This window comes from Hyla sarda, chromosome 1 (assembly GCF_029499605.1).
Source record: "Hyla sarda isolate aHylSar1 chromosome 1, aHylSar1.hap1, whole genome shotgun sequence".
Classification (NCBI taxonomy): domain Eukaryota; kingdom Metazoa; phylum Chordata; class Amphibia; order Anura; family Hylidae; genus Hyla; species Hyla sarda.
Window position 1 is genome coordinate 411,495,111 of NC_079189.1, and position 18,499 is coordinate 411,513,609.

Here is an 18,499-nt window from a genome sequence, read left to right on the forward strand (position 1 = left end):
TAAATTTAAGAAATTTAAGTTCTCCCAGAGCTGGTAGGTGGAGCTCCCTCATCCCCCCCATAGACCTGTTGTCCTGCGGGCGCAGAACAAGGCTGAGCTAATTTTCAGAGATTATTTTAAAGTGTACCTGTCATTGCAAAAACTTTTTATGTAATGTAGATAATACCATTATGTGCATATTTTTGGGTGAAAAAATGCTCTCACTGCAGCTATTGCCTGTGTGTCTCTTTGAGGAGACCAAAGGGCGGGGCAAGCAGGGCTCTGTACAGGCTCCTGGCTTGTTAATCAGCCTGCTGTCCTCAGTGCAGAGCCCTGCTTGTCCTCAGTGTACAGAGCCCTGCTTGTCCTCACTGCACAGAGCCCCACTTGTCCTCAGTGTACAGAGCCCTTCTTGTCCTCACTGCACAGAGCTCTGCTTGTCCTCAGTGTACAGAGCCCTGCTTGTCCTCAGTGCACAGAGCCCTGCTGTCCTCAGTGCACAGAACCCTGCTAGTTCTCAGTGTACAGAGCCCTGCTTGTCCTCAGTGTACAGAGCCCTGCTTGTCCTCAGTGTACAGAGTCCTGCTTGTCCTCAGTGCACAGAGCCCTGCTTGTCCTCAGTGCACAGAGCCCTGCTTTTCCTCAGTGCACAGAGTCCTGCTTGTCCTCAGTGCACAGAGTCCTGCTTGTCCTCAGTGCACAAAGTCCTGGTGTACAGAGCCCTGCTTTTCCTCAGTTTACAGAGCCCTGCTTGTCCTCTGTGTACAGAGCCCTGCTTGTCCTCAGTGTACAGAGCCCTGTTTGTCCTCAGTTCACAAAGCCCTGCTTGTCCTCAGTGTACAGAGCCCTGCTTGTCCAAGTTAAATTGAGGGAGAGGATGTATCCAAGCAGCAAAGCTGGGTTATGGTTTATGATTGCTTAACCCACTATGGTGAAGAAGATGGTTGTGGAGAAGTGTGCTAATTTTCACATTGTTCTGACCAGTCATTTTAGTGAAAACTATGTTAGTAGAATATTGCACAATTCAACATGGCTGCCAAATATTGTGGTACAAAAATTGATCGTAAATACGGTCATGGCCGTAAATGTTGGCACCCCTGAAATTTTTCTAGAAAATTTTGTATTTCTCACAGAAAAGGATTGCAGTAACACATGTTTTGCTATACACGTGTTTATTCCCTTTGTGTCTATTGGAACTAAACCAAAAAGGGAGGGGAAAAAAGCAAATTGGACATAATATCACACCAATCTTCAAAAATGGGCTGGACAAAATTATTGGCACTCTTAAGTTAAGGGTGCCAATAATTTTGTCCAGGCCATTTTTGGAGTTTGGTGTGACATTATGTCCAATTAGCTTTTTTTCCTCTTTTTTGGTTTAGTTCCAATACACACAAAGGGAATAAACATGTGTATAGCAAAACATGTGTTACTGCAATCCTTTTCTGTGAGAAATACTTCATTTTCTTGAAAAATTTCAGGGGTGCCAACATTTACAGCCCTGACTGTATGTGTGCTGATTATCACATTGTTCTGACCAGCAATTTTAGAAAAAACTATGTTTGCAAAATATTGCATTTGCGGAGAAAATAACATGCAGAATATTGAGCAATCCAATAAGGCTAACAAATGTGATTATTTGTGATAAAGAACATGATCTCGAATATGTGTGGTAATTTTTAGATTGTTCAGACCAACAAATTCAGAGAAAACTATATATGCAAAATATTGTGCAATCCAATATGGCTGCAAAACCAGGTCATCATTCGTGGTCAAAAAAGTGCTCAAGAACGTGTGCTAATGTTTACATTATAATGAGCAGCATTTTTGGAGAAAACTATGTATGCAAAATATTGCACAATCATATGTGGCCGCCAAACTAGGTCATCATTTGTGGTACACAAAGTGATCATGAACATGTGTGCTAATTTTCACATTGTTCTGACCAGCAATTTTAGAGAAACCTATGTATGTAGAATATTGCGAAATCCAATATGGCCGCCAAATCTGGTGATCAACTGTGGTACAGAAAGTAATCATGAACATGTGCGCTAATTATCGCACTATTCTGACCAGTTATTTTAGAGAATAGAATATTGGGAAATTCAATATGGCCGCCAAATCTGGTGATCAATTATGGTACAGAAAAGGATCACAAACGTGTGCTAATTTTCACACTGTTCTGACAAGTAATTTTAGAGAAAATTATGTATGCAGAATATTGCACTATCCAATATGGCTGCAAAATATTGTGATCAATTGTAATACAGAAAGTGAACACTCTACCATAGTGCAAAGAAAAATAACTTTTAGATTACCAGTGTACATATTATACACATTTAAAAAAGTTGCATATTATTATTAATGTTATATAAATGTTATTGGCGATCGGTGGCCATATTGAATATGCAAATGACCCAGTTGTAACAGCCTTGGTACAAAAGGTTACCATGGACATGTCTGCCAAATTATAAGTTATTCCAACATATGGTTTCAGAGAAGATGTTTGTAGAATTTTGTGCAATCCAATATGGCAGACACACCATGTGATCAATAGACTAGTAATAAACATACTAGTTAGACATTAATGTCTAACCATAAACAATATTTTATACATCAGTAGCTTTAGCAGTTGCAAAAAAAAGCAGATGTTTTAATTTTGAACAATTTAAACCAAGATGGCTGCCTTGTCGGGTGACCTAAGATCTTTAAAGGGGAACTCCCATGGAAAACTTTTTTTTTTTTTTTTTTTTAAATCAACTGGTACCAGAAAATTAAACAGATTTGTAAATTACTTCTATAAAAGAAAAAAAAAATCTTAATCCTTCCAGTACTTTTTAGGGGCTGTATACTACAGAGGAAATTCTTTTCTTTTTGTATTTCTCTTCTGTCACGACCACAGTGCTCTCTGCTGACCTCTGCTGTCCATTTTAGGAACTGTCCAGAGCAGCACATGTTTGCTTTGGGGATTTTCTCCTGCTCTGGACAGTTCTTAAAATGGACAAAAGAGGTCAGCAGAGAGCACTGTGGTCAGGACAGAAGAGAAATCCAAAAAGAAAAGCATTTCCTCTGTAGTATACAGCCTCTAATAAGTACTGGAAGGATTAAGATTTTTTAATAGAAGTAATTTACAAATCTGCTTAACTTTCTGGCACCAGTTTTCCACCGGAGTACCCCTTTAAGTAAAAAAAGATTAAGAACATAATAGCACTCCATTGTGCCAAGTTTCATAAGTTTTCTGTCAGCAGCTGTTTGGGCTTGCTGGGAGTTGTCGTTTTGAAACCTCTGGAGGTCCGCAGGTTGAAGCCCACTGCAGCCTTCGACATCATCCAGCCCCCTCCCTCTCACCCCCTTTAGTTTTGTACTCACCTCCGCTCGGCGGGACGTTAGGGTGCGCTGGTCCGGTGCTGCAGGACTGTCCGGTGGGGAGGTCGTCTGGTGTGATTGTGGTTCCGGGCTGCGATCTTCATTGGGGGGGCCTCTTCTCTGCGCTTCGGGCCCGGCCCCGGAATAGTCACGTTGCCTTGACGACGACGCAGAGGGACGTTCATTACCAACGTCCCTCTGCGTCGTTGTCAAGGCAACGCCTCTATTCCGGGCCCCAAGCACGGAGAAGAGGCCCCCCGGTGAAGATGGACAGCCCGGAACCACTATCCCACCGGACGACCTCCCCACCGGACAGTCCTGCAGCACCGGATCAGCGCGCCCTAACGTCCCGCCGAGCGGAGGCGAGTACAAAACTAAAGGGGGTGAGAGGGGGGGGGCTGGATGATGTCGAAGGCCGCAGTGGTCTTCAACCTGCGGACCTCCAGAGGTTTCAAAACTACAACACCCAGCAAGCCCGGACAGCCGATGGCTGCCCGGGCTTGCTGGGAGTTGTAGTTTTGAAACATCTGGAGGTCCGCAGGTTGAGGACCACTGTATCAGACATTGACAAGCGGTGATGATGAAGGGGGGGGGGCTGATGACATGTGGTGATGATGACAAAGGGATGATGAAGGGGGGGGGATTATGACAAGGGGATGATGAAGGGGGGGTGTGGGATGATGACAGGGGGATGATGAAGGGGGGGTGTGGGATGATGACAAGGGGATGATGAAGGGGGGAGGGGATGATGACAAGGGGATGATGAAGGGGGGGGTGGGATGATGACAAGGGGATGATGAAGGGGGGGTGTGGGATGATGACAAGGGGATGATGAAGGGGGGGGGTGTGGGATGATGACAAGGGGATGATGAAGGGGGAGTGTGGGATGATAACAAGGGGATGATGAAGGGGGGGGGATGATGACAAGGGGATGATGAAGGGGGGGTGTGGGATGATGACAGGCGGTGATGATGAAGGGGGGATGATGACAGGCGGTGATGATGAAGAGGGGATGATGACAGGGTGATGATGATGAGGGTGTTAATGACGAGGGTCTGGATGATGACAGGGGGGATGATGTATTTCCCACCCTAGGCTTATACTCGAGTCAATAACTTTTCCTGTGATTTTGGGGTTAAATTAGGGGCCTCGGCTTATATTCGGGTTGGCTTATACTCGAGTATATACGGTAACCAAATATAACAATTTTTAAATCTGTATCTTTTAGCGATTGCAGAAATGCAGGGGTTTCAAAAATGTGCCGCACAAACCAATATGGCTGCCTTACCTTGTGACCTATGACCTTTATGTTACAACAGATTATGCTTAGTACTGGGCTCTACCTTGGGGTAAAATTTCATGAGTTTTGAAGTAGCATTGAAGCAATTACAGGCATATGACATAAAGCCCCATAGAAATAATAGGAATAATTGTTGATATTTACATAATTCAAAATGGCCGCCGAACCATATGGTTGAATAACGTCAAACAAACATGTATGAGTGTAGGTCACAGTGTAACCATACATAGCTATTTGTACATCTGTATCATTAATGGTTTCAGAAAGACATGTCTTTGCATATAGCACTGAATATTGTCACCTAAATCAAAATGGCTGCCAATTTAAAAAAAAGATTTTTGAATATTGTTCAAAATTGCCATGAAAAACAAGATGGCGGCCTTACCATGTGACCTATGACCTTTATATGCACAGCTCATGGGACTAACACTGTGCAAAGTCTCATAAGTTTTGGAGTTACAGTGCAACAGATATAAGCATTTGAAATTTGTGGTGGAATAAAAATAATAATCTGAGCAAAAACAATAGATCCTGATATAGGGCCTGGAGTCTTAGACGCAGGGACCACATGGGGGCCCCCTCCTCACCACGTATGTTAGGGTTTATTTAATGTTGTCACTTAAGGGTTAATGTGTAGTTATTTCCCCTCATTTTCCCTGGCAGAGGGGCTGTATGAAGTGGAGCTTAGGGTGATGACATCACCTGTTGCTAAGATACTTCAGGTATCTGGGCAGAATAAAGGTAGTTGGTGATTGGTTGGTAACCCTTCGGCGGGAAGTTTTGATGTTTATAAATATACCTACTTGTGGTGAAGGGGTGACAGAAGCTACGTGTCAAGCACAGAAGAGGATCCCCACCCTCCCTTCCCTTATTTTATGCTATTTCTGTCACGGTCCTATAAAATAAAATGGGTGTCACCCTGCCTTGCTGGGCGGACAGTAATTTTGAGCTGGATAGTTATATACTATTTTATTTATTTATAAAGGTTTGCATTTATATATTATGCATTTAACCCCTTAAGGACCAAGGGCGTACAGGTACGCCCTTGGTCCTGCTCTCCTGATATAACGCGGGGTTACACAGTAACCCCGCGTCATATCACGGCGGGCCCGGCGTCATAGTGAAGCCGGGACCCGCCTCTAATAGCGCGCAGCGCCGATCGCGGCGCCGCGCGCTATTAACCCTTTAGCCGCGCGCTCAAAGCTGAGCCGCGCGGCTAAAAGTGAAAGTGAAAGTTCCCGACTAGCTCAGTCGAGCTGTTCGGGATAGCCGCGGCTAATCGCGGCATCCCGAACAGCTGACAGGACAGCGGGAGGGCCCCTTCCTGCCTCCTCGCTGTCCGATCGCCGAATGACTGCTCAGTGCCTGAGATCCAGGCATGAGCAGTCATGCGGCAGAATCATCGATCACTGGTTTCTTATGAGAAACCAGTGATCAATGTAAAAGATCAGTGTGTGCAGTGTTATAGGTCCCTATGGGAGCTATAACACTGCAAAAAAAAAGTCCTCCCCTATTAAAAGTTTGAATCACCCCCCTTTTCCAATAAAAAAAAAAACACAGTGTAAATAAAAATAAACATATGTGGTATCACCGCGTGCGGAAATGTCCGAATTATAAAAATATATCATTAATAAAACCGCACGGTCAATGGCGTGCGCGCAAAAAAATTCCAAAGTCCAAAATAGTGCATTTTTGGTCACTTTTTATATCATTTAAAAATGAATAAAAAGTGATCAATAAGTCCTATCAATGCAAAAATGGTACCGTTAAAAACTTCAGATACCGCCCCATACACGGAAAAATAAAAAAGTTATAGGGGTCAGAAGATGACAATTTTAATTTTCCTGCATGTAGTTATGATTTTTTCCAGAAGTCCGACAAAATCAAACCTATATAAGTAGGGTATCATTTTAATCGTATGGACCTACAGAATACATAACAGGTGTCATTTTTACCGAAAAATGTACTACGTAGAAACGGAAGCCCCCAAAAGTTACAAAACAGCGGGTTTTTTTCAATTTTGTCGCACAATGATTTTTTTTCCCGCTTCACCATAGATTTTTGGGCAAAATGAATGACGTCATTACAAAGTAGAATTGGTGGCGCAAAAAATAAGCCATCATATGGATTTTTAGGTGTAAATTTGAAAGAGTTATGATTTTTTAAAGGCAAGGAGCAAAAAACGAAAATGCAAAAACGGAAAAACCCCCGGTCCTTAAGGGGTTAAAGTTATTTATTATTGGATTATTTAAGAATAAATAAATAGGACCGTGGCCTTTTCAATCCATTAATTTGTCGTGCCTCGTTATTTATTTTATTATTTTCCGGGGTTGGGAGGCTAGGCTCCTATGAGCAACTTCATTGCTTGGCCACCTAAATATAGTGCTTTGACCAAGGGAAATACACCAGCATGTGTAAAACTAAAACTAAATTTGGGAGCAGAAATGCTACCTCTATGAAGTATTTGTCCATTTGAAAGAACTGTAAAACGCACATTTCTTTTCATCTGTGATCATCTGCTCTAATAGGTTTAGTTTGAAATAACAATTTCTATTTAAATAAGCAAGCAGCGGAAGTTCCTGTTTGTCATTTATCATGCCATCTTTCCTGCACCCTTCATTCTATTCCCCTCAGGAGATGCTAGTGTTGTATATTAAGAAACCCTGTGAGATCCAGCAAGAGGGGCACAGGTCACAGAGACTGAAATAATCTTAGATCTGCTGTAGATTTACATCTTCCTTCTGTCACAGGCAGGAAAAGACACAGCTGCTTTGCTAAACGGAACAACGCCCCTAAAATGCTCAGTATGATGGACTATGAACCCTCTTCTACCTTTATAACCGACTTATAAATATGATTTGGAGAAAATGATTTTGAATACATGGAGGCAGATAACGTTAGCATCAATATGGCTGCATATTAGAGAGGCTGATTCAGAAAGGGATGGAGCCTGTAGTAAAGGCCTGTAGTTAGAGTAACATCAGGTGTAAATGGTCAGTGACTGCGGATCTTTCCGAATAAATTTAGTAAATATGTTTCACATAGAAACTGCATTTTGCCTTCGGTAAACCAATTCGAAACAACTGAGTGTTTATGTCATGGGAAAAGTTCGGGCTGGCCAAAGACTTCAGAAGAGATAGTGAACAGGATTCGAGCCATGTAATGGGTTCACACCACGTTTTTGCAATACGGTTCCGTATCAGGATTTTTATAAAAAAAAACAGATTCCTCAAAACCTGACTAAACTGTATCAAAACGTGTGTACCAATTTTTATCTGTACAGTGGTCCCTCAACATACAATGGTAATCCATTCCAAATGGACCATTGTTTGTTGAAACCATCGTATGTTGAGGGATCTGTGCAATGTAAAGTATAGGACAGTGGTCTCTAACCTGGGGACCTCCAGATGTTGCAAAACTACAACTCCCAGCACCGCTCGTCACCGCTGCCCTGGATGTCACCCTCCATCGCTGTTGCCGCGTCCCCGACGCTCCGGCAAGGCGTCTGCTTCCATCGGAATCCTCGCTCTCCATCGCCGCCATCACGTCGTTACGCACGCCGCTCCTATTGGATGACGGGACGGCGTGCACAGTGTCGTGATTATGACGATGGAGAGCGTCGACGATGCAGAGGATCCCGAAGAGGACTGAGGACAGGTAAGTGATCGTCAGCGGACCACACGGGGCACCGTAAATGGCTATCCGGCGGTGGCTGAAGCAGTCTGCACTGCCGAATAGCCGTTTATGCCATGGCCCGGACATACAAAAGCATCGTATGTTGATGCTGCCTTCAACATGCGATGGCCTCTGAGAGGCCATTGTATGTTGAAATGATCGTATGTCGGGGGGGTCACTGTATATGGTTGAAAACCATACACGGTTTGAAAAATGATGTCCGGTTGCATCAGTTTTTAAGAAAAAACTGTATACGTTTTTAACTTTTCACTCCATTATAAATAAAGTTTCACTTGTTCGATTGAAGAAAAAAAACTGTGTAAGTCAAAAACCGTATGGTGAAAACCGGATGGAACCGTACGCACATATGGTTCTGTACGGTTCCCATTGACTCCAATGTTAAAAAAAAACGTATACAGTTTAATACAGTTTTTCACCCGGACCAAAAACCGTGGTAGACCACAGTTTTCTGTCTGGCAAAAAAAAAAGTAAAAAACCGTATGGTTTGAAAAACGGACACAACCGTATACATTATGGTGTATACAGTTTTGAATGGAAAGTCTATGGGCACGGTTTTCTGTACGGTTGCATACATTTTTTTTTTCCAACTGTATGCCGAAACAGTATTGCAAAAACGTGGTGTGAACTAAGAGCGTAGTCCTAGAAAGTCGGACAGGATGACTAGTATGGAACTACAGTTGCCACAAACCACGGTATGGCATATCTTACAAGAACGTCTGCATTGTAAGACATTCCACATTACATCTTCTTCAGAAGCTGAAACCAGACAACAAACCAAAACACTGTGACCATTGCATTGACTGGTTGGTGTTCAGTGATGAGGCGACCTTCACCTCAGTGGAAAGGTCATTCACCGCAATGTTCGAATTTGGGGCTTAGGAAAACCCTTTATTGATTGAACTCAACCAAAGTAAATGTGTTCTGTGCAATAAGCAGATGCAAAGTCTATGGTTCCTTAATTTTTTTGCCAAGGATACTGTCACTGGCTGCTCCTGGGGCCAGACTGGGGATAAAAACCAGCCCTGGAAATAACTGCATACCAGCCCTACAGGTCAAAAGGCGCAGCTGCAACGTACATGACAGAAGCCTGGTAAATCAAATACCAGGCTTTCACTAGATAGGTTCTAAGCACTACAGCCTAAGAGGGTAGACTGGCATTGATTTGTCAAGCTTCAATTCCATCATGTTGTGGACTTGATGCTGTGCCTTCCCTGCCAACCAGGCCAGCAGCAAAAACTTTACAGGCTTGAAGCCAGGTAAATTGTAATAATGCCAGATATGTAGGTTGGTAGTTAGGTAGCCAGATATGTAGGCAAGTAGCTAGGTAGCTAGGTAGCCATGAGAGTAGATTGGTAGCTAGGTAGCCATGAGAGTAGCTTGGTAGCTAGGTAGTCAGGTATGTAGGTTGGTAGTTAGGTAGCCAGGTATGTAGGTAGGTAGTTAGGTAGGTAGCCAGATGTGTAGGTAGGTAGTTAGGTAGCCAGGTATGTAGGTAGCCAAGTATATAGGTAGCCAGGTATGTAGGTAGGTAGTTAGGTGGCCAGGTATGTAAGTAGTTAGTCCACTCAGATTACCCCCCCCCCCCCCACAGTAGGCAGTCCCATGTAGTTTTTGTTTTTGTTTATGTTCTGCTCAATCATTCATTGCACTGTTTACTATGTGACCCACGTGTATTTGTTCATGTTGTCTCTTTTTCCCAGGCTTCTCCCGGTCACTATGACATTGTACATGTCAATCAGGATTTATTATCAGCTTTTATCCTAATTGAACCTAGGATGTGACGTGTATATCTACTCTTCATTAACCTGTAGCATTATGCAATTGAAAAAGGCGATTAGCTGAATTAGCTATGTTGAAATTAACATAGATTTAAAGAGCATTTGAAAATATAAGATGGTGCCAGGATCTCTTCCTTTTTTTAGTCCCCAAAATTAGCCCCCCCTTCCCAAGTAGGCAGTTAGTCCCCTACAGATTAGTCCCCCCAACCAGCAGTTAGTCCCCCCAGATTACCCCCTCCTATAAGCAGGAAGACCCCTCATTCCCCCTTGTCAGGCAGTTAGTCCACTCCACTTACCTGGCATGAGAAATTAGCTGCAGAGGCCCCTCCTCCAGATGATGCTGCTGCTGCTGTACAAATATGGCCTCCGCTCGCTTCTCTGAGCCTTTTGCATAGGAGCCCGAGATACCTTTAACAGCCGGGCAGAGGCCACTCCCCAAGATGACAAGCGATGCAGCTGTCGTACAGATACAGCAGCCACGTAATGACATAGAACGTAGTGACGGCCCTGTTATTCTAGGAGAGTCTTTACGCGGCTGCGGTATCAGGACGGCAGTCGCATCGCTCATCATCTGGGAAAGGGCCCTCTGCCCGACAGCTAATGGAAATCCTACATGAACTGCCCAGCGTTTAAAAAAATGAGAGCCTGAGGTGGAGCTCCTACTCAGGCCCAGTCTTGTTAACACTGTCGCGTCGGCTGGCTGGCCCACCGGGGGAGCGGCCTACTGGGAATTTTCCCAGTAGGCCAGCAGTTGGATCAGCCGTGTCGGAAACAACCAATTTTGCACTGGCCTCCAAAATAGCCAGATCTAACATCGTGTGACTTCTTTCTGTGGGGCTACATCAAGGACTCTAAAAGACCTAAGACACTGAAACAGTCCATATTCTAGTATATGCTGGCACGTGACTGAACAGAACTGGGGTACTGTTTAGATATTTACCGTATCACCAATAGAAATCATTTTGGATGTTTGTAGTGTATGGATAAAACTTGGATAGATTGGATAGATGGTGTGTCTTTGTGTGAGTGATTGAAAATAAGATCAGGACATGTAATACAAAAAATGTCTATTTTTTTTTTTCTAGGGCCTATCTATGAGATTAAAGTAAGTAACATTGCAGCTATTTGTGATTTGCATGCAGAGCTCCTGATCTATTTATGTGGAAAAAGATGTATAAAACTGCAGAAACCTCAGATTTTTATTTTTTTATAGTATTGATAAATGTAATAAATGTAATTTTTCACAAGGGTGCAGTACCTGGCTTTTATCTGACCTGTACAGAATACATTTTTATTTGTAAGATTAACTAAATGGACATAAAAATAACAGAGAGTCCTTGAGTTAGCAGTAAATCTCTACTCACATTGGGTTACAGGCACTTTTTCAACATGCCTGGAAATACTCATGTATACCTGTATAACAGATACCTCTGAGCCATGCATCTGTATGCCATACACTGCCAATATGTTACCATTACAATAACAATTATGCTGCATGGATACATTTTATGGTGACCAAATGGGCAAGATTGGTGTATGTGCCAGGAACATTTGTGCTACACTTATCATGCTTTAGACAATTGTGTAGCTTGTCTGAAAAAGAAGCTGGCTTTGCTTGAAAGGAGATGTGGTCTATGTGACATGAAGAAAATATTCCAGAATTATGTATACCGTATTTTTCGCCGTATAAGACGCACTTTTTGGTGCGTCTTATACGGCAAATACACATTAAAACCTGTCCTATTGCGGCCATCAACGGCCGGGACCCGCGGCTAATACAGGACATCACCGATCGCGGTGATGCCCTGTATTAACCCTTCAGACATGCCGATCAAAGCTGAACGCCGCGTCTGAAGCGAAAGTGACACTAACCTGGCTGCTCAGTCGGGCTGTTCGGGATTGCTGCCGTGAAATCGCGGCGTCCCGAAAAGCTTACAAGACATCGGGAGGGACCTTACCTGCCTCCTCGGTGTCTGCTCCGTGCTGGGATCCCCTGCATGGCCGGCGCTCTCCTTCATCGTCATCATGTCGTCGCACGTGCTGTCCCATCATCCAATAGGAGCGGCGTGCGTAGCGACGTGATGGCGGTGACGGAAAGCGAGGATACCCGGCAGCAGAGACGTTCCGGAGCGACGGGGACACCCCGGGGACGCGGCGACAGCGATGGAGGGCGACATCCAGGGCAGCGGTGACAGGTCCGGAGCGGCGGGGACACGTGAGTATTACCTCCTATACCAGTGGTCTTTAACCTGCGGACCTCCAGATGTTGCAAAACTACAACTCCCGGCATGCCCGGACAGTCAACGGCTGACCGGGCTTGCTGGGAGTTGTACTTTTGCAACATCTGGAGGTCCGCAGGTTGAAGGTTCAGAATTTTTTTTTCTAGATTTTCACCCTTTAAAATTGGGTGCGTCTTATATGCCGGAGCGTCTTATATGGCGAAAAATACGGTAGTTAACCTAAGCTTAGACTAGACAGAGTCGACTAAAAATAGGGAGTTTATAGATATGGCAGATTCATAAATCAGTATGAGCCGCGGTAATAAATCTGGTATATTTGAAAACTGTCTAAGAATTAAACAGTATCAGTAAATCCCCACCAGGGTACAGAATTAACCTCACATACAACATATAGGAATTTCTAATTTGTTACCCTCATCACAGCTTGGTCCTTTGTACCCTGGACAACATCTCCACTCCAGTGTAGTCACCGTCTTATAGCTGAGTCTATAGGTTGGTCGGACAACTGTTCTATAACTAGAAATAAGTAAAACAATGGTTATGCCGAGAATCTGCATTAGAGAACAAAGGACAAGTAATGACAGCACATTTCTGCACTCTGTAGTGTGTATTCTCACCTTCCTCCAGAGCAGCCCGCTGCCCAGTGACAGTTCTGATATACCCTCTGCAGGAAAGTGCCATTCTGAACTTGACAAGAAACCGTGCGAGATATGGGCACAGAGCACCAATTTCTACAATAAATAAGTGATACAAGTACATTAAAACACAAACCACATACTTGATGGTTTATTACAGTTGTTCTGATCTGAAATAAAAAGCATCTCTTCTATAATAATAATAATAATAATATATATATATATATATATATATATATATATATATATACACACACATAGGGGGACATGTATCATTATTTGTGTATGGTAGAAGCAGTTTACCCCTTTTGCCGAATTCTAAATTGTGCGCAGATGCACTAAATTTATCAATCAAGCACAATGAGTTTCATAAATTGCGGGTAAATATAGTAATCTCCTCATACCTCCACTCTTTGGAAAATAGAATCGATGATTTAGAGCATCTTCATAAGTGCAGTCCAAGACGGCTTATATTTGCATTCAAAAAAAGGTACTTGCGGAAAATTTTTGGGTGTAAAGGAAAAGTACGCAGTTAATAAATCCGTGCCTACTATAGATGTCACTCCAAGGTACCGCGTATCGCGCCATCAGGAGGACATGCTCTATCAGAATGTACGCAAAAAAAAAAAGACGCAAAAAAACAGCTTGCAAATTTTTGCGCAAGAATTTACACACAAAAACAGTGTCAATTATTTGATACATGTCCCCTATACAGTATATATATATTTGTTTTTTATTTGCCTGAAAGGGAATCTGTCAGCTGTATTTGCTGGTTGAAGCTGCCGACCTGTTAAGTAGTTGTTAAGGTATTAAAGTAAACTTTACCTTTCCTGGAGCAGATGGTGGAAAAATGAGGGTTTGTGTTATAATCCAGTGCTTGTTATACCCCAAAAATATGGTATATCTTCCCAGAACATAAAATATATACATCCTGTGCAGTGTCTGAGCTATATACTAGTAAACCAATAAGACACTGGGAGATGAAGGGAGCCAAGGACAGCAGATGATTAAAGGGGTATTCCAGGAAAAAACTTTGTAAATTACTTCTATTAAAAAGTCTTAATCCTTCCAATAATTATCAGCTGCTGAAGTTGAGTTGTTGTTTTCTGTCTGGCAGCAGTGCTCTCTGCTGACATCTCTGCTTGTCTCGGGAACTGCACAGAGTAGAATAGGTTTGCTATGGGAATTTGCTTCTACTCTGGACAGTTCCCGAGACAGGTGTCATCAGAGAGCACTTAGACAGAAAAGAACAACTCAACTTCAGCAGCTCATAAGTACTAAAAGGATTAAGATTTTACAAATCTGTTTAACTTTCTGGAGCCAGTTGATATATACTAAAAAGTTTTTTCCTGGATAACCCCTTTAAAGGAGAACTACGGGATTGAAAAATGTATCCCCTATCCTCAGGATAGGAGATAAGTTTCAGATCGCGCGGGGTCCGACCGCTGGGGCCCCCGCGATCTCCCATACGGGGCCGTGGCTCTCCGGTTAGAGAGGGCGTGTTGACCACCGCACGAAGCAGCGGCCGACACACCCCCTCCATACACTGCTATGGGAGAGCCGAAAATTGCCGAAGGCAGCGCTTCGGCTCTCCCATAGCAGTAAATGGAGGGCGCGTGTCAGCTGCCGCCTCGTGCGGTGGTCGACACGCGCTCTCTATGCAGAGAGCCGCGGCTCCGTACGGGAGATCGTGGGGGGCCCCAGCGGTCGGACCCCCCGCGATCTGAAACTTATCCCCTATCCTTAGGATAGGGGATAAAATTTTCAATCCCGTAGTTCTCCTTTAATATGTGTTCGAACAGGTGCCCTCCTGAAACCCCACATGTTCCGTCACCTGTCAGTGACTTCCTCAGGGGTGCTTTGCTCAACAGGTTGAGTAAGAACCAGTAATACCTGCCAATACTTTTCCCTTACAAGATATAACACAGCTTCTCGGAGATCCTGACTGGCATTGAAATGTGCATTCTTCTGCAGAGTTACAGTCCTCCATGCTTGCTTTTTTACTGCTATCCCTATGTGTCAATCCTTTGCTGTAGTTCTGGCATTCTGTTAAAAAAAACTGAAGCTGGTTAATGCCCAGAGAGATTTAATTCTGCAGCTGATGGCCTGGTGCAAGCTGTCAGAAACAGCCAGATGCCAGGGAAAGAAGGCAAAGGTACTTTATTACCAATTATGTTTTCTCTATTATTTTATTCATAGGACTCAATGAGTACTGTATATAGTGTAGAGCAGTGGTCTTCAACCTGCGGACCTCCAGATGTTGCAAAACTACAACTCCCAGCATGCCCCGACAGCCAACGGCTGTCCGGGCATGCTGGGAGTTGTAGTTTTGCAACATCTGGAGGTCCGCAGGTTGAAGACCACTGGTGTAGAGGAAGCAGCAATGAAAGGAGGAAGGATCTGGGCCTAACTATAAAGTACCTCACAGATCTGTCTGATTTTGACACAGAATAATAAAGCTATGTACCTCAATTTTCTAGGATAAAAAGCTATTTGAGTAAACCACCACTTGTTTCAAAACATACGAGTTTGACTCATTTATGAACCTTTTTTGCAAAAAACAGCTCAAGGACTGACCTCGTATTGTATGTAGCCTATTCCAGATTCATTAGCAGAGCATGCTGTGTATTAGGGGAGAGATTGGCACAGTGTTCATACAGTGCACTAGTATTACGAAATCTCCCCCATGAGGTAAAAAAAACGCCAAAAGTTAAAACTTGGTCATCTATGGAAGTCTCATGGTGAATGGATGGATTAGGAGTCAAGCATGCATTGACCACTTTGGTTGATATGCTATATTAGGCCATATAGATATCATTGGGGTGGTCATCCTCTTGGGATCCTCCTGTGCGCTAGAAAGGAGATGTGGAGCCACTAGGGGAAATAATGAGAGTTATGCTGGGTGTAGTAGTCTCTGATGTATATGTCATGTTGAAGAACGGTGACTAACCCAATGTTCCTCTGTGATCACAGTTTTTGTCAATGATGCTGTTTCCAAATACAAAGTGTGGGAATGATACCTCCAGACACTAGGATTCAATGAAACAACTTGTAAACTTTACTGAACTTGTACAATTCCAATGTAATACAGATGCTTTAATGCAGCTTGGTAAGTTACAGCTTTGGAATCAAAAGAAAGTATATTTGGTCACTGTCCCCTTAAGTAGTGCATTTATAGCAACTTTACTGAATTAAGTAATCTTTAGTTGCTTCCTTGTAGATGAATATGTAGATGTTAAAGGACAACTGTAGTGCAAGACTTTTATATATTCCTGTGCCCGGGCCTCAAAAATAAATAAAATAAACTTTAACATACCCTCCTACGTTCCCCCGTCGGTCCGGTACTGGCCTCACGGTCCTGCAGTGATAACCTCATTCAACTTCCTGGGGATGGGGACGCCGCAGAGCCGTCGGCATATCAATATGCGATAACAGCGATGTCCCACCCCGGCCGGTGATAGGCTGAGCTCACTGTCATGTAAGGAGCTCTGGCCGGCTTCTTACATGACAGTGCTCTCGGCCTATCACCGGCCGGGGTGGGACATCGCTGTGGCCGGTGATACGCCGACGGCTCTGCGGTGTCCCCGTCCCCAGGAAGTTGAATGAGGTTATCACTGCTGGATCGTGAGGCCTGTGCCGGACCAACCGGGGCACGTAGGAAGGTATGTTAAAGTTTATTTTGTTTATTTTTGAGACCCGGGCACCGGAATATATAAAAGTCTTGCACTACAGTTGTCCTTTAATGTTCACTGGTTCTCAAGTTCTCAGGCCAATATTACTAAAACTGCTGAATGAGGATTTTCACAACTTCACTGTGGTACAAGGTGCAAAATGTAGACCTCACTTTACTTATTCAGCGGTGTCTGTGACATTTGGAAAGACACTTCCAGGGAAGTCTTCCTGACATGGCAGACAGTCAGCTCTGATACAACTGTTTTGCCGACAAAAAGATCTGTAATTCAAAGAGGCCCTTGTTCAACTTTTCTTTTATGAAGATAAAATGCTCCATCTTGGAGACAGGAATCTTCTAGAACGTTATCCTCAAAGCGTACATGGAACACGAGCAGGATCTGTGACTTGATTTTAGACCTAGGTATGACACTTGTGGCCTTAGTGCAGGGGCTAGGACATGTACACTTTGCACGCTGACTGTATCTTTCAGCAAGTGCAAGGCTAAAGAGATGTAACTCTGGCACAGGACAGGCCTAGAGTGGTTCTAACAGGATTTGGTCCTCCTCTTCTTTTAGGATAGACAGGTTGGGCCAGGGACTTTCTCCTGGGAGGATTGGCTTGGAGAGTCATGTGACCAAAGCATAATTCTTCTGTACGATAAATGTAGAAATGTTAACTCTTGAGACTATGTAAAACATCAGTGGATACATGAAATAAGATGCTATGCACAAAAATACGTTTGCAAGACTCTCCAGTACCTGATACACACATTGGGGGACATGTATGAAAGATTTTACCCCTGTTTTGTGTTAAAATTTTTGCGAAAAAATTTTTTTGGGCGCACATTCTGGTGGAGCATTTTCTCCAGATATGTAGGTTTCGGTGTCTCTTTAGTGACATATTAAGTACGCACAAATTTATTAACTGTGTACATTTCATTTACCCACAGAAATCTTGCGCAATGACCATATTTTTTACGCAAATATAAGCCATCTTGGACTGCACGTAGCAAGATGCTCTAAATCATCGATTTCATTTTTCAAAGAGTGGAGGTATGAGGAGATTACTATATTTGCCCGCAATTTATGAAACTCATTGCGTTTGATTGATAAATTTAGGGCATCTGCGCATAATTTAGAATTCGACAAAAGTGGTAAACTGCTTCTACCATACACAAATAATGATACATGTCCCCCATTATGCATAAAGCAAACATTTCAGACTCTTAGCCACCAACAAATTTCGCTGGATGGTAGCTGGCATAGCTGTATTGGGGCACTACAGAGAGCTCTTCAGCAAAAACCATGTTCACATCACATTGTTGTAGTAATGTTTGGAATGACCCTGGCATGTACTCCATGCATAACATTAGTTCTCAATGACCTAACATATAACTGACATTTATGAAAACAGCTAGTGGCACCGGTACCTTCTAAATGCGGTTTCACGCATAGGTATGCGGTTTCACGTATAGGTAACATATAACTGACATTTATGAAAAAAGCTAGTGGCACCGGTACCTTCTAAATGCAGTTTCACGCATAGGTATGCGCTTCTTCCGGCCTCGGAGGCCGGAAGAAGCGCATACCTATGCGTGAAACCACCGGCAGTCGCCTCAGAGCACCCCACGCCACCTTGTTTGCCGTGCCGGATAAGCAGCCCGAGATGGGAGCCGAACTACCAGATTTTACACTGTGAGTGCAGGACGCCTGTTGTCTTTGTTTCATACACATAACTGAGATTTATGCTGACTATGCTTTGTAATATAGAGGTAGCCTGCAAATAAACATATACCTCACTATGCATGTTTCTTTAATATAGGAGACTATAGACAAA

General features: G+C 43.4%; 1 protein-coding gene across 6 annotated transcripts in view; it reads right to left on the reverse strand.

Annotated features, from left to right (window-relative positions):
- The window catches only part of EMID1 (EMI domain containing 1), a 170,736-nt gene that overhangs the window by 79,913 nt on the left and 72,324 nt on the right, over positions 1–18,499 (reverse strand). For 5 of the 6 annotated variants that reach the window (XM_056528735.1, XM_056528736.1, XM_056528733.1 and 2 more), the window contains exons 2-3: positions 12,974–13,087; positions 12,769–12,872 (exon numbers count right to left, since the gene is read on the reverse strand). In XM_056528735.1, the coding sequence (XP_056384710.1) occupies positions 12,769–12,872; positions 12,974–13,087 (218 nt within the window). Of the gene's footprint in view, positions 1–5,027; positions 5,288–12,768; positions 12,873–12,973; positions 13,088–18,499 lie in introns of those variants that run through there. The other variant, XM_056528738.1, reaches the window with a different exon arrangement.